Source organism: Anopheles funestus, chromosome 2RL (genome assembly GCF_943734845.2).
Source record: "Anopheles funestus chromosome 2RL, idAnoFuneDA-416_04, whole genome shotgun sequence".
NCBI classification, from domain to species: Eukaryota; Metazoa; Arthropoda; class Insecta; order Diptera; family Culicidae; genus Anopheles; species Anopheles funestus.
Genome location: NC_064598.1, coordinates 39,187,600 through 39,214,927, shown reverse-complemented (window position 1 = coordinate 39,214,927; position 27,328 = coordinate 39,187,600). Strand labels below are relative to the sequence as shown.

Below are 27,328 nucleotides of genomic sequence, written 5' to 3'. Positions count from 1 at the left end.
GCAAATACTGAAAGAATAAACTGATGCTCGGATAAATAAAGAATAAAACAGCCTATACAAGGAACTTATGAAAATGAAAATTGTAAAAAATCACGTAAGATTTAAGTTGCCGAAAAAAATGTATGAATCGATGAATATTAGAATAGATGGTTTAATTGCATCAATTTCCTGTTTAATTTAGTTACAAAATAAATAATTTCTTTTTCCTTTCATAACAAATAAAACCATGGATAATGTGACAGTTAAGTGAATGAAGCTTTCAAATGACAGTTAGTAACGAAAGCTTGTGGTGACAAATGGTACTTAAAGAAACACCATAGCTTTGGGACGTGTAAACATAAATTATTTTTGATAGTGTTTACTTATATGTAAGTTCGAATGAATGGAGTCAAAATGTTTTTAATCTAACACACAAATCATAAAAAAGGGGAAAAACGATAGAAATTAGATCAGACGCAACCAAAACAATAATGTCAAAACGCTGTAAAACAGAACAAACCGAAGAACAAAAAACCCCTGAAGGACATGGACATGAAACTCCCACAGAAGCGAACAGATGAAACAAACAAACTAGCAAGCAAGGTACGGCCACAAATGAAAATGTTAAATAAAATAAAACCAACTTTGGCACTCGCTCTCGTTTTCATCTTCGCCATTCGGGCAATCGGTAATATTGTCGCACCATTGGACGGCACAAATGTACACGGACGTTTTGCCGCACCGCACTTTATCATCTCCGCGGCACAAATCCGTTATTTCCGTGTGCTCAATGTCGCTACCGAAATAATGAGCCTCGGTGGTTGGTTCCACCTCATCCTCATTCGGTCCTGCCTCGTCAATCGGTCGATCGGTGGCAAAGTCGTCCTCTTCATCCTCTTCATCGTCTTCCTCTTCATCACCATCATCCATGCGGCCAGGGAACGTTGAATCCCGGAACGGATCGAGTATGTTTTCATCCTTACCGTCTAGGTCGGAATCTGTGATATGTGTACCGGGAATATGGATGGAATGTACCGACAGGGCAGGGAAAGCGTTAAACTGTGTGCCAAAACAGAATGGAATATTGTGCGGAATACTGGTGAAGGTATAACACGAAACACGTTTGCCACGTTTGTCAAGTCAGTGGGAAAACATGAATCGTGTGACAAACCATTCAGTATCTGTGAGGTTATAGATTTGTGCTATAACAAATCGCGCGTGGATGGAAGGTAGCGCACACGCAAACGAAATCATTTCACTCAATGGAACCACGCTGTGATCTGGAAAGGCAATTGGGGTATGTGATACCTAAAACCGGGACAGTCTATATTTACCAGCATCATCCGCAAGCACCAGCGAAAGGCCGTCGGGGCGCAGCTCGTAGTTGCCCCTCTGCAGCTGCGAACGTATTCTGTCCTCCATCTCATCCAAGTTGAAGTCCTTCGGGGCATTCAGCTCGAGTGTTACCAGCGTTAGTGCTTTGTTCAATGGGTACGGCCTAAAGTATGTATAAAATTGTGATTAGTTACAGTTTGCGATGCCCAATTTAATAAAAAATGCATTAATAATGCCTAATGAATCATTACGTTACTATTCTATGCCACGTGGTCGTAACGCACTACCATGAGGCAATAAAATTGCGCCAAAATTCTACCGTCTGTTCATTCACGCATAAATGAACGCGAGAAAGCGAGAGAGCAGCAAAACAACAAGTGAGAGCCGCAAAATTTCTGCTCAGCCGAGTGAGCTGTACATAAATCCCATGGATGAACCTACTCGCAGTTTAATCTCACGGATGAACCGAAAGCTTAGCCGTCCGAATGTATGCAAGATTGCATACAAAAGTGCATTTTGGTTCATTTGTACTGTTCGGGTGTTTTGACTTCGGTTTTTACTTTCGGCAGATATTTTTTTTTTGTGAAGATAAACCCAGAAACCCCAGAATTACATTGATGTAAATAATTCACCCCTCAACACCGGGAAGTCTATTCCCGTGTTTGGCGCACTTGCACTGAGGATTCCAACATTTTGCTGGCTTTCATCGGCAATGGGTATAAAAAAAAGAATTTTATAAAACTTACTCAAATCGTTTGGCGATAACTAAAAAGTCCGTTCTTAGTGCTTCATCGATCAGATCCTTGACTAGTTTACTGGTGTGCAGCATCTTTTCGGAATTTGGATAGTTCATCGACTTTTGGAACGGTTCGTCCAGCGTGATCGTCATTTTGTCTGGAAAAGCAAATGCAATATTAATTAATTACTGGCGCATCCGAGACATACAGATCGCCAAGTCACTTACAGAACGTCCAAGTCTCTTCACCAGCACCATTTTCACCGGAACCTTCAAAACCACTGCCTTCGGTGTCGTCGAACGTTGTATCGTACTGACGCTTGGGACGAGCAGCCATGAACTTGGTCGATTTTCCGTCAATCGGTGATATCGCATTGTGAGCTACCGATTGTTGGTGAGCCGTTCCGGAACTGGATCGTTGTGTAGTTGTCGTTTGCGATACCGTACCGGCGGCAGCAGCGTGTTCTTTCTGCTCGCGTCTCTTCTGGCGCTCTTCCTTCGTTAGCTGCTTCTTTTTGTTTTTTGGTTTCCGTGGCTTTTCTAGTGTGCTTGCTTTCTTCTTGTGCTTACCCTGCTTCGTACCATTGTGTTCAGCTTCACCGTTCGGTTCGGAAGGTGTTGCACTACCCCACAAACTGTCCAGGCTACGCTTGATACGCTTCACGTTACGCATCAACCAGCTTTGGTTCTGTTCGTCCTGTTCGGGTTCGTCCGGTAGAGCCACCTCATTGTCGGCTTCCTCGTCGTCTTCATTGAACTCCTCGACGTCGTCCGCCGTGTAGGACAATTCTGAGCTACCGAGCGGTTCGGCAATGTCCACCGGTTCTTCGGAATGTTCAAACGTGGGCTTGGAGTGAGTGGCAAATAATCGGAGATTTTCTTGATTCTCAATATCCATTAACCTATCAAAGTTTGATGAGCCCGATGGTTTTTCATCTTCGAACACCAGATCGCTGTCACGTGCAGTCTGCAGAAGAGCGAAACAAAAAACGACACATTTTAAAAGTTTATAATTACACATAATACGTATCAAAATCCTGTTTTTTGTTGTGTTTTTAAAATGTTCCATTTCAAGGGTTTTTTCATTTTATCCTCATTTACTCTCAAAGCGTTTCATCAATATTACATTAAAGCACCAAGTTTCGTAAGTGTAAAAGTTTGATTTTTGAAATCATGAAAAATCGATCGATGGAATATTGCCTACAAAAGGCGGAAAATGTTTCTTACCATTCCAAGCACCGGGATTTTTTTTTTGCTTGTTTTTGGAACTGCATCCAGAATGACAAAATGTGCTTTTTTCATGAAACACTCTCCCTCGCTTCCGTACTTCCCCTTGCTCAAATACAGCCCAAAACCCATCGAAGAGCGCAAAAGTTGAAGAACCTATTTTGACTGATACTTGTGCGGTCACTTTCGCTGTACCATTCGGTACCTCCTTACTGTCCGGGGGAACGGCATGAAAAAGGCAACCAAAATCGCGTTTAATCAAATATTCCAAGCACGCGACAGCAATTTTAACCACCGGCATCACGACGCGCTCATTTTTTCGCTCGTTTATTAGGTGTTCTGGTGGTGTGGCCTGATGCTCGCCCGGTCGGTGGCAAGAATCGTAAGGGCCAGCCAAAGTAATGTGAAACAAAGTGAGCACGAGCGCAATCCATGCAACCGGGTACGCTTCGAGACCGGTGGCAATGAACGAGATATTTCCTGTCCAGCAAAAGGTTCATTTGCCAGCCATATTTGGTTTGCAGGATGCTCGTGTGGTTGCAGGAGAACGGTGTGTACGACTTATGGGTGTAACAAAGTCCTGGAACCATGTAGCAGGAAGTATGCGGAGATGATAAACAACTCTATTATGTTTTCAACCCTCAACATTGGACGAGTTATTCACTCAGCAAACATACTTCTTTGAGGTTTCCCGTTTCTTTAGTTTTTTAATATTAAAATCGAACAAATTACATTAAAATTGTTACATTTTTATTTATTCAAAAATGCATCAGATCACGATAATCGAAAACATTCTCATCAAACGTTGTGTCCCAGTTTTACTATCCTCCTGTTGCATCGCACTGTTTGTTTCTATCGAATAAACAATCAACATAAAGTGTACGAAGCATAAACACTGTGTCCGATCATTGGGATGAGTGATAATATCAAGTGCTCCTACATTCGTTCTACATCAGCCGAAGCGAAGGAAGTAGAGAAAATATAGCCGTTGATGAGTTTTTCATTGCCTTCCTTTTGTCTAGCTTAGCTTTGCATCAATTTATGTTAGTGGACGGACATGAGAACACACAAAAAACAACATAAAACGAACGAAAACGCGTCGTTGAAAGGGTCGTTTTCGGATCATTAATACACATTTGCCAAGCCATTCCTTTCGGTATTTGTGTCTCGTTAGCACATACACTATACGTACTGCATATTGTAACTACCCAGCGCAATAAACGAGGTTTGTAAGAATTTTGTTGTGGATCTTGGTAAAAAAAAGATCACAAATGTTATAAAAATAATCATTATAATATTAAGGTGGTACTCTTATCTCACTATAGATGTCGAATGAAAATAATTTTAAGAATATTTTGAATGTGACCGAAATTTTAATTTGTTGTTAAAGAAATGATTTTATTAATGAATCTTTCGAATATAAGAATGATAATTGAATTGAATGATCAGAATGGTAGTTTAAAATAATCAAATTAGAAATATTCTAGGGATGCATTTAAATTTTCCATCATTTATACATTACGGTATACATTTGACCAATATTTCTATTCGCAATCCGATGCGAGCGACACAACAGATGGTCAAAACAGGTCAAACATGGCACGTTATGAACCGCCTCTGGATCGATTGCGAAACTAAAAACCTTTTTGCCGTTCATAAAGGGCTGTGGCGGTACAGCCAACACAAAAGTCTTACTTCTTGCGTCTTGTAACCACAAGCCATGTAATGGCTGCAAATGGCGATGTTTATAGTTTTAATTCCCAACCCAACCCAACGATCCCGACAGCACCGATCCGATCGTCCATCCACCGTTGATTCTGGTCGATCCCGGCGGGTAGATGTACGCGCATAAAGTAATCTCACATCACCGGCGCTGAAAGCAGCCGCACTTTTTTACGATTAGCAATTCGACCAACAACGATCCGAGTTGCACAACGGCAAAAAGCTTTTCCATGCACTGCGGATCGCGTAAAGCACCAGATTAGCATGGAGAGGCTTAGTTAGATGCGTTGCACGAGTACGTTCATACAGTGCGTCTCGAAGAAGAGCACTTGATAGATTAATCACATGAACGATTCTGATCGTAATTGTAATGGCAATGTCATGAAATTGTTACAATTTGAGCAAAAAAGTAAGAATGATTTTTTTTTGCTCGTTCGCATAAGGCGTTAAAGAGAATAAATGGTTTAATAATTGAACCAATTGATCTCTACCATGATGGATCGAACAGCAAATTATATTGCAACAATTTACACGTTTCACAATTGTTTGTTTTCCTTCGTTTTGGTGTGCAAGAAGAAAATAAGATATATTTTGCTGTATGTTATGGATCTTAGCTATGATTAAAGACAATAATAATGGGAAATTTATTAATTGAGCAATTGAAATAATTTTTAATTTTTTTTTAATATTTTCTAATATGTGCAATGATGAACTGCAGACATGCAGAGTTGAGTAAGGTTAAAAAAAATTATACATACAATTTGAAAACTAATTTAGAAATTAAATTTTTAATATATTCTTTGTCTAGCTCCCCACCAAACAATGCACTGTGTTTGATCCGCACTGTGTAAGACGAACTCGGATCATCTCTCGACCAGTTGAAAATGAAGTCGATGCACAAAACCTGACGGACACATGATCATCAACACTATCGCCATCGTGTTAGAATGGTATGTAAATGAAAAACGCAAACAAAACGCCACCGTGCCCGGACGCGCAGAACGATTGCCTGACGGCGCTGCTAAGAAAGCTGCGTGGTCTGCAAGTAAATTGACACGAGCACAATTTCCCACCACCTTCCCGGGTACGGGCGGATCATTCTCAGCGAATCTTGTGGCCTAACATACAGCTTACGATCATTGGGGATGGTTTACAATGCTAATGAAATCGTATGGCAACAGTTTTGACCACGCAAAAGTGGTATGATATCATCCGGTGGATTAGAGGAATCTTCCATTTCTTTCTTCTTTTCCCACATTCAAAGTGGTTGAGCGGCCGTGTACCGGAAGCGCACACTTTGTCAGCGTGAAATGGAGATAAAGTGCTTCAAAGTGATCGTTTGTGATCATGTGCGTCAAAAGCGAATGCAGAATTGGTCTCGTGTGGGCATCACGTGTAACGCCAATCTTAGTGCAACCCCCTCGCTGAAGCATCTCCGGAATCTTCGTTGCTCATCTATTCCAAATATGTGTGCGGAGTCGTTGAAATAGGTTCATTAAACTGGGTCCCCAGTATCCCGGCAGTTCCCGGTGGGTGCATATTCCTCACGTACTGCACTCTCGTATCGTCGTCCAGGAAAAAAAATCGTGCCAATCGTATACCATGGTCAAACATTAGCCAGAGTCTCTATCGACGGCATTCACCGACGACGAGGTTTTCGGCATCTTTGAGCATATATAGGGCGCATGGATTGGGTCTATTAATAGACAGTCCATCCATTTTGCTATTTTAAACAGTCCGGGAAATCATGTGTGACTGCAAAGGCGTATGAGGGATGCAGGAAGGAGAAGACCAAACAAAACAAAAGCAAAAAAACTCAAACCCGGAAAGGTTGAAACCATCCGGCAGAGAGCTGACGATTGTGCTAACTTGTCTGTTGACTTATGCGGGAGCATCAGATGTTCCGGCTCCGGAACGGTTTTCCTAGCGGACAGGCACAGATGAAGCAATTGTTTTTGTTGGGTATTTGTGTGTATGTTTTCTTCGCGTTTCTTTTTCCTATGCAGATAGAAACAATCGATATTATTCAAGAAATCTGCAAATATAAGACGTTATCTATTGGGGAACATTCTTGTATTAATGGTGGGAATTTTATCATTTGCTAGAAATGCATTTTTATGTCAACACCAATTAGTAACTTGTATCTAGTTTTTTTTACTTTATATACCTCTTTCGTGTTTCAATGAGTTGTTGAGAACTTCTTTTGATTTTTTTTCTTAAGAAAATTATGTTTCAATCTGACGCAATTGACCGTAGACTGCGTTGATTCATCTGTATCAATTGCTGCTACTTTTAGTTAATAAGATGATGTCATGGGTGGCTTCCCTTGTTCATCCGGTCTGACACTTGATATTCGTAATTTATTGCCATTGACTTCTGTCATCCGTAGCGCCCCCCAAACAAGATACTACCGTGTTACTATGCTCTGTGGTGCTTTAGCAACAGCGACGTACCTCCCCATATCGGGCAAGGCTCAACATTTAAACGAGGCATAATTAAGACTAAAGCGCTCAACGCATACGAATAACACACCCAGTGATGATCCACGGATCGCTACCAGGCGTTATTACCGGCATTAATTCACCGTGCGTATGTAAGCTGTTGCCTGGCGGCTTTATTTACAGTGCGTGAAATGGATACGATGTCGGAAAAATTGCTTGCGATCCCTGTTGGAAATGCAACAATCGGCAGAAGAAAGGAAAAACTTGTGCTACCAAATTTTTACGATCATCCGCTCATATTTTATTTCCCAACTGCTTGTAGAATTGATGAACGTTATTTAAAGTTGTGTGTGTGTGTCTAGCGCTGATGTCATTTAACGTTACATCTTTAAATCTTACGACATCCTCCATATAATACATTATTTCCAAAGGAGATTTTTCATATTGAAACAATCGGATTTAAGCTTCGTTGATTTTTTTATTTGTCAATTCAATGAACAAAAAGTCCTACAATTTTACCATATGTATAACTCAAACGCTTTTTTTATACGAAAAATTGTTAAGAAGAAATTATGCTCCTCATTTAAGTCCAGAGCACTCTGGAAGAATAAAAACACGATCTAACCCTTGCAACACAAAGCTTGTAACGCGATCGTATAACTCAAGTGGGTTTTTATGAACTGTTATACTGTGCATTCTTCCATCAGTGGGCCAGATTTTAAAACATCTGTTTCAACTGAAGAGCAACGCTAACTTCACACTGCCATGCGATATCCATCGATACCAATTTCGAGAAGTGCGGGCTGTTTGTACGCTGTTGAAGGACGGTGATTAGTAAACATAACGCCATATGTATGGGTGTAGTTTATTGAAACGTTGTGCCTTATATTTAACCCCACTTAGTGATGATGAAGAAATAGATAGCCAAGTGTATCTTTCATACATACGCACTTTGTACACAATTAAAGTACATGATAGCTTGGAAAACTTTGAAAATTTCCAAGACAATGCATTTATTAAGAAAAATCAATTCAATGTTTGGCCTTCAATAAACATTCCAAAATGAGAAGCAGCTTATAAACATTATCAAACGAGTTTTGCCACTATTTCGTAGCAAAATAACAACGAAATCCCTCAAATCTGGTTGTTCTTAAGAAAAATGTGAATTCTTGTTTCAACATACAAATTGCCTGAAGGTTAGAGAACCCTAATGCAAGATGCTCAGCATTAACAGGATTTATGATAACCGCTATTTAAAAGACGAACACCAGACACCATGTGAAAAATAAATGACCACCGTTCCTAATACTTATCTCATCAATTCTCAGCTTGTTCTCATAAAAACCTGTTCTTCTGGCAAACGAAATAACAAAACGGTGGTTTTATTTTTTTCAAGGTTAGATGACTAAATTTGGGACATGCTAGAAAGCCTTCGCCGGGGGGGGGGGGGGGGGGGGGGGGAGGGCTTTCAACCGCGCTCAACCTGTCGCGAGAGATTAACCACCGCGACCACTAGCGCTTAGTTCAAACAACTGTCGTTGGCACCAATCCAGTCAACATGGAACTATATGTAAATCAGCAATTTTATGGTAATTTTCTCGCCTTCCAGCTTATCAAGCTTCAATGCCTTGAATAAAAACATACCTTCGAATCAAGTGAATCATTCATTTTCGATGATCAACCTTTGTACTATTATGGAATGTCAAAGTGCAAGGAAACGCATTACTTCGTCATGTAGTGGAGGTATTTTTGGATGAGTTGTATTGAAAATTTGCACACACTCCATTCCAAAGATTTAACGGAACTTTGACATTTTGCTGCTGCTGCTCAATGGATGTTGGTGTACTGACAAATACTTGAACTATTCTTTTGCAGTTTGCGTCTAATTTTGTTCCTTTACCGATTCAGAACGATACCAAAGCACCAAGGCATTCCACAACGTGAGCTCATCACACAGGGTGCTTAAGCCTATCTCTTGGTGCATTTTATGGCCATGAGGTCAACCGAGTTTAAGTAGCTTCTCAGCTTCTCGTTTTCATGAACCGGCAGACGGAAAACTGCCATTCCGAAACCACGACATGAAAACTGACGACGTGCAAAAGAGCATGATGCTGCAACCGGGAAGACAGATTACACCGCCGCTCCATCAGCTAGCAAAAGATGCGAGACAAACAGTGGATCGGTAAATATTTGCGCCATCAAAACACCACACCAGAGCGTTGCCGGATCGTTGTCGGTGCGAAAAAAAATACACGTCATTTCCCTACGCGACAGCCATTCACGGTTGACTCCACTAATTAGGATCATCTACCCGGCCGGCTAGAATGTCCGCTGAATGTGCCAATGAGCTATCGAGTTGTGGGTATGAGGGATGCATTAAGCATCCTCCCCACCCAAAAACCCTCCGGTTGGGGTCATATGTTGTTGATAGTGAAACATACACACGTCGTTGCGTGGTTTTTGGGGGCCAGTGTTTATCTACCAGTTGCTAAAAGAGAGCGCTTGAACCGTTCAGCACAGGTTAACGGCTAAGCGCTGACGACCATCAATCTATTGATTGGTCGTAAAATTGACGGCCGGTACGGAGGGTGTTTATTTTCGATACGGCGATATGTTGGTTTTATCTTCCACCATCGTACACAATCTCTTCTCAAGGCAGCGGTGAAGATCGAAGATCAAATTTGCCAAGCCATCGTTAAGCGTTGACCGGCAATCGTATCATAATTCTGATGGACGATACGAATAGTTTGAGAACTTGAATTGCAAATCTGTGCTTGTTTTGTATACTGCTATTCGCTAGAGTTGATGATGAATGGGTGCAAATAACGAAGGTTAGTTTGGTCAATATTTTTTTTTTGTATTCGTCTATGAAAATATCACCGCATTAATGGTGTTAGTTTGGTAAAATTATATTTTATGGTTGGAATCAAATTACCCACAACGTGATGATGGTCATATTTGTTTGCCATTCCGGTAAGGTTATCGATAGTATCAATCATAGATTTGATATCGCCATATCTTCGCACATTGTAGAATTCGTGACACATTTATGACAGATGTAGAATAAAAGAAGATAATAAATTAGGTAACCCGCAGCTGTCTAATCAATTCGACCAAGAATTGAAAATAATTGATTTGTAAATAATGATGCATTCCATTGCCAAGCTTAATGGAGTAGCGAAATCTGTCATTAAAATACCCAAAAATATTTTGTTCTTATTTATAAACCACAACCACTGGGCGTCTCCATATCGTATAGCATAAAAATAATATTTAAATAAAATTGCAAAATATGCCTATAAGTGCCGTTTGAATTTTGAAACTGTGGGAGAGCCTTAAAAACAAATTATCGAATATTAAATACGTGACAAATGTGTATGTCTTTGATCGATGTAGTATTTTGAAGAGATCATTAAATTAAACTCAAAGAAGTTTTTTTATTATTATTACTTTGAACCATTTGTGTTAATAATATCGAACGAAATAATCTATGGCAATGAACGCATTATGCATGGTATAAGTGGACATATTATTACACAAAATCATAACATTCCCCATCTGCTATGCAGCCGCAATGCACTTCGGTCTTCGTCGAAAACTACTTTCCAATCCAATCCTGCAATAAACGATGAAGAAACCATCCTTTCGCCCTACTTAGTGAAGCAATGAAGTTGTCAAAAAGAGCTTAGAACTTAATTTTTCTTCCACTAACTGCCGCAAAGTAGGGAACTGCTAAACGAGATCATGCATTCGTAAGTCTCTTTCTTTGCTCCATTGTCAAGTTTCTCAATCGTTCCGTATCGAGTGCTTGTCTTAAACATCGCACCGAATGGTCTCAGCTGGTACCCCCGGTTCCGAAGTGACTCAAGTACAAGTTGGTCGAAATAAAAATTTATTACCCTCTTTCTATCGACCACAATGGCGACTTCGCACTTACACGAGGAGTAACCTGACAGTGATATTTCGACGGGATACTCTACAGAGCACACATTGGGAGCAGCGGATGTAGATTATTTTTGACAATCGCTCAATTAAGAAGTCTTCCAACTTTAATTTCATTTCGTTAATAATGCATCTTATATTGTTTGTTAAACGAAATTTAAAATATATAAAAATTGATTAGATACCAAGGTATAAAACAAGCTTCGTTCAAGTCTCCTGAGCAATAGTTAAAACTAAACCCGAACTTTAGACATAGTCTATCGATATTTCGTTAAAGTTCGTTCGAAACCAAAAACCATAGCAATATTAACAACTCTTTTACAATACTCATATGAATGTGCCGCACGCCACGATGGGGTGAAAATGGGTAAACTTCAAACGATCGATCGATCGTATGCATTATGCATTGTTATGGTACAGGATTGCTCTGATACCCGGAACACCGTCTTTGGTTAAAGACTGGCGACGATGATGGTGTTTCTTCAATATATTCTCACTGTAGCGCACCATTTTGCTTCGGTCTACCAACGGTGAATAATGATTGCTAGCGGAGAAGAACGAGAGAGAAAAAAAACCTCTCCAGAACCAGACCACAACCTGTGGCAAGCACTCAATATATCTTAACCACCCATTTTGGCCAATAGACCTTTTGCAATCTTTTAGGCACTTGAGATTGCTAAAGGCAACGTAATTCGCCTACCAATACGAGAAGTGGATGGGGACGAAAAAATGTATGAAATAACACTTGCCACCAGCAGGCAGCAGCAGGCAGAACAAGAATGAAGAAAGGATACAAGAAAGCACGGAAATGCCAACATACCGAACCATAGCGTCAACCTAAAATGGTAAGCTTAAGAACTTAACAAGAGAAACGTGACCAAAATTGCGATGCCACCACAAACCACGACGGTACGTCCACGCTTGTGTCGAAATTGGGTAAAGTTGGTGTACGCAAAAAAAAAAAGCATCGCGTTGGAGTACCAGTACGGTCATCAAGAATCTGTCACCAAGCCGAGCCTCTAGACGCGTGCAAGTGTCTATACCCGAACTTCATGAAAAACGTGAAAATGGTTACCCCTATAGCTTTGAAAAAAGCTCCTTCATTCTCGATCCCATTGTAGTCTGACAAGCGGTAGTCACCGCGAGAAAAAAAAGTCAAGCCGGGCCTCCAATTTGGATCCAATGAATTTTGTTTTCTCACATTTTCCACCGCACAAGCAATGGAGTTTGGAAATACCCCACCCGTACGGTTCTTGATCCACTATTCATGAGGGTGCACGACAGAATAACAACAAGCAAATTACATAGCGCCTCGATCCTAATGGCACACGATGGTGTTTGCAAGAGCAGCAGGTCTTTTACATATAAATGTACTCCCACCGTTGCGCCAAAAACAACTGGAGAAGGAAGCGCCAACCGCACGTGTTTGCACGCATCAACGGTTGCATTATAAGTGTTCATTGTAACGCTTGTCTTGGCGCGTAATGTTGCGAACATTCCTCATTAAGTGAGATTGATGAATGTGTTCGTATGTCACACGAATGTACTCGGGAATAAATATTTATTATCGGGTTTTTGCTAGTAACAAATTTAGTTGTGTTTTTTGGTGATGGTCAATTAAAATCCAATAAAATGAAAAAAGAGGGAAAACAATATTTTCCGAATTGATGATAAGACAAGCGATTATATTGCAACGAGGATTTATTTCTTCACGTTATTTAAAAAATCAATCAAGGGAACTTTATTCGAACAAATTATTAGTTTTATGAGCCTAACGTTAAAAATACATTCATTGGTTAGAACGTTATTGAATGTACATCCCGTCACATGTTCAATTTTGAAAATCAATATGAAGACCATTACTTATCAACATCGTCCACCCAATCAGCATGATTCAAACTAGCATTCAGCTTCTTTATGGATCCTGCTAGTGGCGCTACAGCCGCACAGTTCAGTCATGCAATTGCTAGTGAACGCGTTTTACGAGTTGTTGTCATTCATCTTCTACGAATCTGGCGAATGAAAAACTCATTACAGTTTCATTTAATGCTCGTTAAACAGGTCATAAATGTAGCTTCCTAAAATGATTCTTAATGGTTTACGTCTATCAAGGAATCAAGTTTTACGTGCCAATGCTGTTGACCCTAATGATGATCAAGTTCTGCATAACTTATTGAAAGCGATTGAAGTAGTGATGGGACAAATGGGGAAAAAATAAGAACGGAACGGAACGAAACTGTTAGGTTAATTGTCCAAATGGCACATGAAAAATTGCAAAAAGTCGCTATACGTGTATTTTCAGCAAAAAACGCTATTCGAAGCGCGACTTGATGCCACGACAGTTTTCTGTAATGGCGGCCAGGATAGCTCAATTTTGCTGGCAATAACAAGGTAAACAAAAACTAATTCAAAAATTAGATCGGTTGAGTGTCATTAAATATTGTAAAGTTTGAAAAAACCGAGTGCCTTTTTATTTTTTAAAGTACGTACGTGTTGTATATAATTATTGTGAATGTAAATACTACTTTTTTTTGGGAAATTAAGAAAAAATTATAAATTTATGAGTTTCAATGCGGATTTGTTGAAATACGTTTTTTTTTCACTGAAATAATGCTTTAAGTAAAAAAAGAATAACAAATAATAAAAACATAAAAAAAATTCTATAAATTTGAAAACTTCCTAAGGCTTATAGCCTTAGCTTTTTTTTTTGGAAAATTTTGCAAAATTTATAAATTGATGTACTGTGCAATTCGAACAGAAATGTACAAATTTTCTTCCTTAGTTCTGTTAACCTACCAGGTTTATAATTTCGAACCTAGTTCCGCGAACTTCAAAGGTTCAAGGGGGCAGGTTCAAAATTTTGGACCTAGTTCCGATCGTTCATTTTAAGGTACGGAACGAACCTACCAGGTTCGCTGGGACGAGACGCAGCAGGATCTATATGCAGCGAATATGGAGAGGTCGAGATGGAGAGGGCACAACGACAGCGGACAGCTGTAGAAAGAGGTCGCGCTCCAGCTCGACAAACTCCGGCAGAGGAGGCTTCGTTAACGGAAGCAGCGACGTCGGGTCGCTAACGGAGGACTTCTTTTGAAGAGGGCTCTTAAGGCCAATGGGGTTGGAATGAATGTTCAAAATCGGAAGGCAACGGAAAAATTCAAACTTCTTCGCAAAAACCCTAGCGGGGGAACTCGAAGAAGAAGGAGTAAAAGATTTGTTCAGGGAAAAAAAATCTGAATAAAACAAAATCTTTTAAATTGTTAAAAAAAAGGTTCATCCTGGGACGCACATCACTAGATTGAAGCTTGAGTTTGTCTTCAATTTTACACTTCAAATAATAATGTTTATTATTGATCAAAGCAGGAAAAATATTAATATTGCAAATAAACTTTAAATAAAGCAAACTGCGCGGAAGTAACTCAACATTCATTCAGTCAATTACTCAAGACAAGAATCTTTCTTCATAAAAAAAAACTGTCGTGAGTTACTATCTGTTAAGAAATTGTTCGTGACAACTCCGTTAGCTTTGCCATTGAAAGAAAATATAATCAAACCAACTGAGGTTTGTCGTGATGTAAAGTTGAATCGATATAAGACTAAGTTTCGAAAGCGATACCACGATTCAATTGCAATGAAACATGAGTCAAACTCTACCTCAATGAAACGAAACAGATATCATTTTAAAGAATACTTCAATTCCCGGAACTACAACACGATGTTTCGTAAAAAACAGTTTGTAATAAATTTCAGTTATTATTGGCAGAAACAAAAAATCTGAACAAAGCTGTAGGTTTTCCTGATTTTTAAGATAAATAAATAGATATCGTAATCGACATGTGGAGGTGAAACAAAAACCTCAACCCGATGATGCAATCAATATTCGCAGCATGTGCAAAAATGATATCACACAAAAGCCTGTTCACGGGACGACGACGACGACGGGGTATAAGAATAACAAATTGATACATAACATTGGTAGAAAACGAAGCTAAATTTGATGATTTATTGATCCACCAATTACTGGCGGTCAAGAATCGGGGTAGCCGAGATCAACATCGACCGATTCACGACCGACGCGCGGCTGGAGAGTGGCAAAAGCAGCAGCATTCCGGAACAGAAGAAAACGAGAAGGCAGCGAAAACAGCATAAAGTGAGGCATAACACATTAAAAAAATTGAAAAGGAAAAACGCAACCTCGTTTGCTGATCGCTACGACATGACATTAGTTACCTTTGCACAGCCAGACGTTTCACAATGTTCCGAAACGAGTTCTAAAAATAACATGATTCGCCAGAAAACTTCTGGCCACGGGCCGATGTAGCGCGGGGTCGGTGTGCAGCCGGAACGGGGCGAGGCTGGGTGCGTGGGTGTGCTGGACGTGGCGAAGAGTGAAAGAAATTAATACTCCTCCAAAATGGTCCGGCGCGAAACGAAGAGACGGCCGCACCAGCGGGTTAAACCCGTTCTCCTTGTTTGTGCACGATTAGCAATCACGCGAAGGCAGACGCAACGCAGACGCAAGACATCCGGCGACCGCGGTCAGTTCCATGAATTCCGACCCGGTAAAAGGTAAAAGATGGAGGGAAAAAAATGCTACCAATTGGTGGAAGGAAGCAACGAGAGAACTTGGGATCGCGGATCGTACAGGACGATGTAGTGAAAAAAATGAAATAAACATAACAAACACTCTCATACACGCTCTCTGATCACTGTCGATCAGTCCAGGAAAAAAGGGCTTGGGATTCTGTATTCGTTCTTTGTCAGCGCTGACTGTCATGTTTTGACTTGGGCTGACCTTTCCGATGCTTTTGGGAACTGCTGGTTGATGTTGAAAGGAAAGGATTGCACTACTGACTTGATGCATCCACAAGCGACGAACGCGCCAGGGAGGATAAATTTATTTCACTGCAAAGTGCGTTATTAAGTTGAAAAAAATTACCATATTTTTACGAACTATAAATTAGTTCGATTTCAATATTTTATAAACAAGAATAATCCGATCACGGCAATTCCGTGCTGAATCGGGCTTACATTTTTTTGAGTTGTAATTGTTATTTTCGATTTCACTCTAAGGCTATCATCTTATTAAATTGTATTCGATGTGCTACTCTAGTATTTGCATAACTTTTACATTAGAATAGCTTCTTATGGACAGCTTTACTTCGTTACTGAACTAATTGAATAAACATAGCTTTATTTAGGAATCTTAACGTCTTTTAAATAATTTGAAAATAAGGGTTTTAAAGTGATATCTAAAATTTATTAACGCAATCATACTAAAACCAATAAGTCGCGCTCAAAAAAGGTATTGTTGCTTCCGGCATACTGTTTAGATATCCTTTTTCCATCAGCATTATTTTGAATACAAAAAATTATTGATAGTAGGACAACAATGGTTTGATTTTTTTTAATTGAACCAAAGCCAATGAATGTCCACAAGACCACGAAACCGGTTCTAGGGGCACAACCTTCTACCATGGATACCGACTGCATATAACAGTAAAACCGTCCTTCGCCTACGCGTAATAGATGGCTTCGCTGGCTCTGTGGCATAATAATGTTCACCCCGTTTTGGGTGGAGGGATGTTGCGAACCATCCCTGACTCATCCAACGCTGACATCGGTGCTCTTTAGTTAAATTAAGCGTAAAAAATCCGCAGCTCTCTGTGTGTGTGTATGCGCGGGTTTTTTTGTTGTTGCTTCTACTGTGCTTATAGTTGGCTGCATCTCAGAAGTGGTCTCTGCGGGTATGACACAGATATCAAGAAAGTGATTGAGGATGCTTATAGCTTGTGGTGCGGCTTCTTGAGCAGAACCATAAACACACCCATGTCCTTCCCCCCATTTTATTATTACTTTTTTCCCCTCTCTCTCTCTCTCGCTCACAATCTTTTGCTTTGAGCTGCAACGAACCAGTGTGGAACGAAGTCAGAAGGGCGACGTTTTTAAAAGCGTTTTACTTTGTTGTTTCGGTGTGCTGATCTTCTTACACGTCGCAGAAACGAATGCATTTTTGTTTTGCCTGCAAAAATATAATACAACCAAACAGGCAAACTCGGGACGTGTAAGGTACAGTCAGTCACCAATTATAGGGCATCTGGTTGCTTCATACTAATCTATCCTTTAAGAATTAAATTTAAAGTACATGTCACAGTACGGTTTAAGTATTAAAAAAATATTAAATATTTGTTGAGACTTTCCGACAAACGAATCTGGTGTATGTTGTTTGGAAAAGATGGAACAAATTGTTTGTAAATTTAAATGCCTTTCACAATATTTATGTTTGAAACAGCCTGTGGTGTCCCTAAGTTCATTAATCTTCCTTTCGTTTGTTTTGCATTTGTTGGTACCCATTCAAGATGTATCTGTGACGTGAGCATATTCTTGTGCTCGTGTAAAAAAGGTGCATTAATGCACATACCAACACAGTGCCGTGTCAGCAGCCCGTTTGCTAAAGATACACTTTTTGCTCGTTCTTTCACTTATGATCGTGCATGTCTCCGCGATTTGCTGCCTGTTTCGTAGTGCAATAAAATTTTCCGTGCGTACCGTTCATGGCACTTTTTCAACACTTTCTAGAAATCTCAGTTACTTTTTACACGAGATGCACTTTCCGTTTGCACTTCAACTTCTTCAGCAGCCTTTTTTGCTGTTGTTGGTGTTGCACGTCTCAAACCAACGAAAGGGTGCGCTACTAATGAATCGTACGATCCGATCCGTCGCCGGATTTTTTTTTCTCTTCACCCTTTACTATGTCGTCCCATCGTATGTGTCTGAGTGTTCCGCGTATTCAAGGCCAGTCCTCGGGGTGGTTGTAGCTCTTTCCTTTCTTTACATATCACCTATGCTCGTTTCGGGTCCGCTAGGCTAGTTGGGGTTGGAAAACATCGAAGAATACAATTCCCTTCGAGTAAACCCATCGGTACGAAAACCGATGACCACCGCTGGCCAACAGCAAAACAGCCGCACAATGCATGGATCGGATAAATTCTGCTGATTAAACAAATTTACAAACAATACACAAACATACGATCGCGCACACATTAGCACGATCGATCCATTATGTGGCCCATTCATGCACCATCGAGTGGGTGAATATTGCCCCGGGTGAATCCATTTGCCTAAATTCCTAATCTTCACCCTCCGCTAAGGGTCGGTGTCTGCCGGGAAGCAACGTAGCAGGGCGCGTCACTACAAGGGCACAAGTGACAACAAGTACGCGCGTACAAATTACAAGCAAAACGTGCCCGTACCGTGTCAGACAACAGTGTTGCACGCCCTTTCGTTGACTCGTTGAACAAATTTGTTCGCCCAAACAAGAAACCAAATCAAGTTTTGGGGCGGGGGTGGGGGGACAAAAATACAACAACAAAACATAAATTCCATAAAACATTGGTGCGAGTGTATTTCACTTTGGTTGTCGCAGCCAATGACATCATGTGTCTCTGCGTGTGCATGTGTACATAAGCTTCTTGTTAGTTCGGGTGGTTTTGGTAGTATTGAAAAACTGCAAACATAGCACAGATAGACAAACAAGACGATTTCACGTACGATTAAATGGCAAAGCACGTCGTTGATCCGGTCGGTGAAACATTCAAACCGCAACAACAACAAAAAACGTTGTTCATTGACAATTCTTCCGCTGGAGAATGCGCATAAGAATATTGTTTGTCATTCGTCACTTGAGATTTCGATGGACATTGCAATCGAGCATTTGCTATTTTAATGTTCGATTGAATAATAATTTAAAGAAACACTTAAAAAAAACTTTACTCGCTTAAAACTCTACTTGAGGAGGAGTTAAATGTTATTCCCTGCTCGAATCATGATAATTTCTGGTCTAATTTGCTAAAATCACTGCTTTCAGTCAATCTTAAAATAAAAAAAAACCTTTTTCATTCATTCTAGCACATTCATTCAACATCACCTCATACAAAAACTGCCAGCTTTTTTTCTTTTTTGTTTCGTTTATTTTCTGTCTTTACTGCACACATCATCTTAATGCGTCAGCGCAAAATGTTGTTTGCAGTTACTTTGCTTGCGCTTGCACCTTTTGAATAATTATTTTGGCTAACTTTGCTGTTTTGTCTAGCAAATGCTTCTTATTTTTTGTATGCTTATGTTCGTTAAACATTCGTCGTTTCGCGCACGACGTTTCCACCGTAATGGTGTGCATTATGCATGCTTCCCTTTTTTTCGGCGCATGTTGCACAAATGTTTCGAGTGTTTTGCATCTGTTTGGAATGTACACAAACACCAAAAGTGCGCTGATCGTACATCATGAGCAGCGCATTTAGCGATCACCATATGCTTTGCACATTGTGTGAATTTGTAATAAATTACACCAAAAACTTGACAGCCCGGTAGCGATCGTTTCGTTTTCGTTCTGTCTTGTAAAATGAAGTTCTTCGAAACAGTTTATACTGACGGACGTCTTGATAGTCTAGTGTCGTAGCGCATCGTTTCATGTAAAACAAATCGCTCTCATTAAAGATATATTGGCTTTTTTTGACAAGCATTATATGCTGTTTTGTTTATAACAAATGGACATGTTAGAATGTTTAAGCAAATTAATCAACTTGACAACGGATGAAACACATCTTCCATTTTTTGTTTAATGGAAGACTTTAAGAATTTTATAAGGCTTGACACATCGAACGCTATAAAACCAAAAGGATAATTTTCACACGAATCTAAGGGTGAGAAAATTGTCCCACTTTTTTGTGTGTCTGTTTCGACATGTGTGTCATTTTGCTCATTGTTGTTCCGCACCAAACACAAAAATAAACGAATTTCCACTCTTCACCAACACATGCACGCCCCGTGCTCAACGTGCGAACCCTGCAGAAGCATTATCCTGACCCGACATAAATTAAAATAAGACAACCAGCCACATGCTAAAAGCATCGCTTGTTGTTTTGCCGCATCACCGTTTGAACCTATCGTCACCGATGCGCAGCGAGGTGACATTCCTCACAATTCGTGAATCACATTTCTTCTGGTGCGCATCACTGCCTGGGACTAGAGCACGGTTGCAATGTTCGGGACATTTCACAACGGCATTCCTTCAAACGACTCGACACCCAGGCAAGCTGCAATCGATCGACGCTTCGGAACAAGCAGAAGTTTTGCCAACACCAAAAACCTGAAGATCTTCGAAGAAATGCGAGATACGGCGTACACCTACACTCAATTACTAATGAACTGTTGGTGTTTGCATTGGCAATATTTTAACAACCATATCGTGAAAATGCGAACCAAAAGAATGAGGAAAATCAAACAAGTTTTTAAAAAATAAACATACAAAAAATTCATCTATGAGAGAGAAAAACAGGCAAGGCCCTCCAATTTCCAAGAATAATCCACTCCTGCAGTCCAGAAGTAAACTGTCGGATTATCGTATTTTTCATCCACACAAAACAAACAACCACACACATCTTTCGCAAACTTCCCACCCTCGCACAAAGCGAGTGCTTGCACTACTGTTTTGATTCGGTTGGAAAATAGAGGAAAAATAAGCAAAATAAAACATTGCATCACACAATGTTCGTGTTCTGGAACGTTTTCTTCTCGGTTCTGCTCCATTCCTTCGTGTGGTGATGGGTTTTTTTTTATTCTTTTACTACACCACAAAGCACGATCATAAAATGGATCAGAGACTTGGTTTTCGGTCGGTGGAAACTATATTATGAAATCGACCACGAACACGGTTGTCATATTAAGGCATTTCATATCTACCTTTTTGCTCTGCTCACGCATCACGATTAGCCCGAGTGATATGCTGCCATATAAACTGACCATTAGCATCAGACAGATACATACATTTCTCGGCATGTGGTGCGATACATAGTAAGAAATAAATCTATTCTCCATACATCATCTTCGTGTGTGTAGTTTTTGCGAAGAAGAGGTGAAAGAAGTCTTGGGAGAAGTAAACTATTAACAGTTACCGTTTTGTATGATTTATGCTCTGTGAATAAAATTCCTCCTCTTCTTAGTTTTGTGTTCCAATAAACGTTTAGGAATAGATATTTACCGATGGTCACTTTGGAATCTGCCACATTAAAAACATATTTACACTCATCACATAATTTGTAAAAGTACGCTAACAGCTCCTTATTCAGCTGCGCAGTGGTGATCGTCGATGGAGTTGCCCGGTGTTAAGCGCTTCGAAGGAAAGCCAACGCTAATTAGCACTCGCTGAGTACTGGGCAACATCATTTAAATTCGGCTTTATCTTCATTACCACTCAAGATGACCTCCCGGGGCCATTCGGGTGACGCACCCGTTTCCCATGTTGCACGATTTTTCATGATCACTTGTGATCGCGTATGATCTCATAGCAGCACCGCTGTTCGCTGCAACACGGTTCGAAAACCGACCGTCACATAAATAATGTGACTCTGACGAGAGTAATGCTTTTGGTAGAAGCGCATGTGAAACTGTGCCAGTCGGCAAAAGGGCCCAACCAAAATGTCGGTTAGTTTTTTCCCGATCTTTCAACGCGTCGCGGAAAAGCACCACATGGTTGCATTAATGTTGGGGGCACACACACACACACACACATTCTTGGAGTGAAAAAACTAACAAACAAAACCGGGAGGAAAACCCGTGTCGCAAACACTAATGTATGGCGCTTAGGCGAATATGAATGTCGAATAACTCTTATGACATCATCGTGAAACGCTGCTACGGTCTCGCGCGGAACGCAAAAAAGGGGGAAGGACGTGTTGGTTTTAAAATGCCGATGTTATTTCAGCAAACTGTTTGAACTAGAAACTTCAAGCAGCACCGGCAAACGTCATTTTAGATGTGGTTTTTTTGAAAATAATAATTACCAAGTTTAAAAAATCTAAAATTTGATATAACCGATACAAATTTACATAACAAGCTCTGTAAGATGATATTCAATTTTAATGAAGCGTAGGAAAAATAGAAATAGAAAAAGAAAAATTCAAAATAGAAATGCAATCAAAATAAATGGTTTCGAAAATGCAATAAACTACTTAAATTAAAAAAAAATATCTACTTTATAATCTTCTCTACATTACAATAATGTAAATAGCAATACCAAGCTCGCCAAAAAAAAATGGTGTAAAAGCAGCATTTGTTTAACCTTTTCCACAAATTTCGTTGATGCTGACGAAAGCAACGTTTTGCAGTCAATAAGCCATCTGTTTGGTGCGCTTTACAATGCACCGACCATTTTATCATTCACCGTCTCCACCGTCTTCATCGACCTCGAAATGTCGAGCCGCGGCTGTATCGATCGATCGATCGTCCTGCCCCATAAACAATGTAGCGCACGATGATGTTACGCTGCGCTGGTGATGAATTTAGCCATTAGGTCATCGACCAAAAGACCGACTGCAGCTTAAATCAATATTTCTTTTCCTGCATCGCTGGACATTTGGAAAATGCTGCACTCGCCTCAGCTCACACGGTGCTGATCGTAGCTCAGCTGAGATTGAGGCGACTCGTACGAGTTTCGCTGCTAGAACTAATAAACAACTGTGTGCAATGCTTTCGAACCGAATCACAAACCGTGTTGAGCATTTGCGTTTTTTTTGGGTGGGTGGGCCGTACCGAGGAGTGCCGGCATTCATTGTACCTTGTGCCTGGTTGGATATTAAGGGCTGAAGAGCTATTTTTCTCCCTAACAGCATAACGCTGTGTGGCATTATCATTCGAAGCGCATTCCTTCCGAACACCTTTAGATCATTTTCGAACATTTTGAATTGAGGTTTTTGGGATGATTTATGTTGCGGTGTAGGGAGGGAGCGGCAGTGGTGTGTATGGTAAATGGCGACGGTTCGACACGACAGGATCGGGTATCAAATCCCATACGGACCGAGACCTATGTGGTAAAACAAGTCTAGTAAGCCAGAAATGGCCGACGTGACCGTAGGGGAGTCGTTAGGCAAAAAAAGAAGAAGAGATGTTGGTCACCAACTGATGCCAAACCCATCATTTTTCTCTTGTATATCGTTTATTTTAGTAAAAATTGCTTCTTGGTGCAACGATGATTTTTCTGCTTGTAGTAAAAAATAATTTAAATGAAAGTTTATTCTCTATCATATTAGGTTTCAAACAAAATTGACTTACATAAATATGCTTTTAAGCAAAAGATTTATTGATCTCACTTGATTGTTTTTTTCTCTATAAGCCCTACATATGTATATACGGCCATAGTTTTTATCTAATTTTAATTATCTTTCATTAAGTTAACTTATTTAAGTGACTCTTTTCGAACTCAACTTAAGTAAACCAATCGTGTTAAGTGCAGACAGATGCAATGCTTGCATTGATCGCAAGAAAACTACAACAGAACTCGGCTGCAAAGCACTGCAACAGAACACTTGGAAACGCTGTTGATTTACGCTCCGTTGTTAATATTCCTTTTTTGGAGCAAGTCAACCACCCTTCCCTTAGCAAACATCCCTTTGCTCAAGCATATCCAGCCGATGGTTAGCAGACGGCCGATCTAAATTATTGTCATTAATTTTATCGTTCCGCGCATTGTGTCGTCGCCTTAGCATCGACGCGACACAGAGTCGTTAATAAATGATTCGAACTCGAGTCGCTATATTTTTCCCTTTACACTTTCCCATCGGTGCGCAATGTGGCAGCAGCAGCAGCACTGCACTCGGAAGCGGTGCAGTTCGCATCGGTGACGTAAACCATGACTCATATGTCTGCCAGATCTCCTTTTTATTCCAGAGAATAAGTAAGCGAAAAAAAAACAAGTTCACAATATAATATCGTTCCGTATCGTTCTTTTACCCGACGGTTCGAGGAATTTGTATTGTCTTTGGCAAACGCGGCAATATGTAGCATAAACAAAATGCATGCGCATCGAAGCACACATCATCTTGCGCCACACCATATGACGCCGAACGAGTGGAGAAAGCAAAACCGGTTAGCGGTTAAGCGGGAGACTGGATATTCAACGATTCCACAGCGCAAGGGTGCAGCAACTGGTGCGCTAATCCATCGGCGAACTTGGCGGTGTTAAATATTTCTATGGTACATTTAAATTTGCATAGAAAACAATCATATGGCTCGATTTGTCAAAGCAGGCAATATGTATGCACAGCGATCGTTACAATATCGGCATTGATTTATGTAAAAGTAAGACCCCCGGGTCCTATCCTGGAGTCGTGATCCATCAATTCTAGCATTTAAAGCGTTGGGTAAAAATATAAAGACACCATCCGTGAGAAAGGAATGCGACGGTGTGTTTAATATCCATTTGCTAAATATAGAACTTTAATGTTCTGATGGCATTTGTTTTTTTTTACTGCAAACGGAAAGCAATTCAGAACTGTGATTATGTCATCTCCAAGAACCTACCTCCTGGGGGAAGATGTTCTCCAATGTTGCGTAAAGCGGTTATTGAATATTCAAATTTTTATGTGCCAGTAAACAACACGAATAAACACCAATAATACTGATAACAATCTAATTGACCCAGGTCAATTGTGCACGCATTGAATCAATTCTGCCTGAATAGTAGCATTTACCCAACGCCCTCTTGCTGGAAAAAACAATTTTCCGACCAATTTTTCCCCGAATCACAAGTTGACGATTAAAGTAGCACCCCGTTCGGCAGGGGGACACCTTCTAAACCACGAAACGCCAATTGGCGGCATCGATTGTATCAATCTAATAGACATCCGTGTCAGTTGGGCGCTGGCGGGATGCTCGGAACCCTTCACTTGCACGATGAACGGCTCTTGAGCTTCATTGAACAGCAGACAACAACAGGCATATAAAAACAGGCAAAGTTTCATCCATAAACGTTCTCATGTTACTGGTGGCAGCTCGGATGAGGGACTCCAAACCATGCCCTGACTTGGCTTTGGCTGGGACCTACAAGCCCCATTTGCTTGGAAGGCTGATGCACTCGGTCCCTTGATGCTGCAATGCTTTCAACTTCCACCGAACACATCGATTCGTACGTACGGGTGTGCAGTACGATAATCTACTTTATCAGCGGCCCGAAACCAGAAAATTAATTGATTCTCACCGCCAACGGGGAAAAGCTGAACCGAACCGAAGCAGAGAACTTGCCGACATAAATATGGCAAAGATGGGAGGTGACCGGATCATGCACCGCAAGAGATTCATTCCGCTTGTCTTCGAGCGACGGCCCGACACACACACACAGCCCGACACCTAACCTAAGCACCTTTTTCCTGTTATTTTTGGTCTTCGTGCTGGAACAGCGTCAAAACACCAAATCGCGCACTGTGTTGCCGCTGTTCACGGTAGATGATCCGAGAAGGGAACACAAAACAGTTCAACCCACATACATGGCCACACACACACACGATAGCGATAGGGTTTGGGGGATGGTAATGATGGGGGTGCGATTGGTTCTCGCCACTAATCCATCTTCAGTTGGAAAAAGAGGCGCAAAAGAAAAAAAGTTTCATCTATCACCCTAAAGCCACCGTGCGGTAGCTGCAATTATTAAGAAAACAATCTGACAGTAACTTCTGTAGGTGCTGGTTCGGTTTCCTCCCCAACTCCCCTCCAGAAGCCGGATGTTCCTCGTGGCATGATTAATGATGCTAGTAGGGAAAGATGAGAAACAAAGTTGTCAAAGCACTGTAGAGCTGTTAAAACCAACAGCTATGAGTGGCGCGTTCTGTCTGCCGGACAATTTCCCTAACAGTGAAGTGATAATGAAATGAAACCGTCGGCTTTATCGGCTTTACGCTATGATTAACCAAGTCAGATGTGTCATATATTTCAGCGAATTTTTGCTTATTAGAATGCGTGATAAATAAGTGCACACAATTGTTTCACGAAGCCTTTTTTTACATCATATTTAGTTATTTTTATTTTTTTAAGTTATAATGAAAATCATCACAGTTTTTCATTGAATAAAATACTAATTTTTAAGAATTTGCTTTATCTTCGTATAAATTCTTCTCGTTCGTCCGGCAGTCGAAAGGTTAATGGTGAAGTGAATTTATTTTCTCAATTTTATATAAAGATGACGTCAGGTTCAAGAAATATCTCTCCGCACTAATCTTGCGCTACGTGTGGTCTACGGTCAATTTAAAGATACAGGTCATGCCATATATACACATACACACGGTTGGGTAAACAATTCTCGGCTTATTTTGTCTGCACTGATTTTCTTTGCTCATAAAATTGTACGCAAAATACTACCGTCAGACAAACGGTGGATGTACGACGACCCACCGTTTCCTTGTATAAACAGTGACGTATGATTTTTTTCGGGTATGTTTTATACAGCAGCAATTACGTATGCAAAGAGCTTATGCAATAAGTGTAAAATAAGTTTCCTATTTTAATAACAAATTAAAATAATTCAAATCCATTGGAAATAGATAAAACTATCATTTAAAAAAATTTAATAAATTTTAATGAGTTTCAGCAACAAAACAAACTCCTTAAAAAGGGGTAAAAAAAACTAGGAAAATTAATCGTGCCTAATAATGTCATCTAATTTATTGTTATGCTGTAAATAAATTAGAACCCTCACATGCACCGGTGCATCCAACGCAAGGGAAACCTAAGAATGGGAACGCCCATTAGAATGTTCTTTCAAACGCATTACTTTTCATCGTTGATTTGCTTGAAGATTACGTCGTCGAGCAGCGTCTCACGACCGTATTACCATCGTTGTAATAAATTTGAATTAAATCCCGCAATCGGAACGGTCGCCGAATGAGTGATGGTGTTACTATTAGATACTTGATGGAATTCGGAAATGAATTCATAAATTCTATCCTTCTTTTCCACTTTACCAAGAACGCTGTGGGTAAAGAAAATTAATTATTTAAAAATACCTTTCACTCATTCACACTTTCTCTTTCGATTTGCTGGACTCTTCGCTTTTTTACTATACGCATACAAGTTCGTGTTTGTTCTGGCGCTGAGTCGTCCCTAAACAGCTCCAACAACATAA

The 27,328-nt window shown here is 40.3% G+C and overlaps 2 protein-coding genes across 20 annotated transcripts in view; one reads left to right on the top strand and one right to left on the bottom strand.

Annotated features, from left to right (window-relative positions):
- LOC125762040 (basement membrane-specific heparan sulfate proteoglycan core protein) overlaps positions 1–27,328 on the bottom strand; it is a 99,609-nt gene that overhangs the window by 58,846 nt on the left and 13,435 nt on the right. For 17 of the 18 annotated variants that reach the window (XM_049423727.1, XM_049423740.1, XM_049423735.1 and 14 more), the window contains exons 3-6: positions 2,279–3,017; positions 2,061–2,208; positions 1,314–1,477; positions 624–977 (exon numbers count right to left, since the gene is read on the bottom strand). In XM_049423727.1, the coding sequence (XP_049279684.1) occupies positions 624–977; positions 1,314–1,477; positions 2,061–2,208; positions 2,279–3,017 (1,405 nt within the window). The remainder of the gene's footprint in view (positions 1–623; positions 978–1,313; positions 1,478–2,060; positions 2,209–2,278; positions 3,018–27,328) is intronic. The other variant, XM_049423743.1, reaches the window with a different exon arrangement.
- Positions 1–27,328, top strand: part of LOC125762071 (uncharacterized) — a 494,872-nt gene that overhangs the window by 458,453 nt on the left and 9,091 nt on the right. The gene's annotated exons all lie outside the window — the stretch shown is intronic.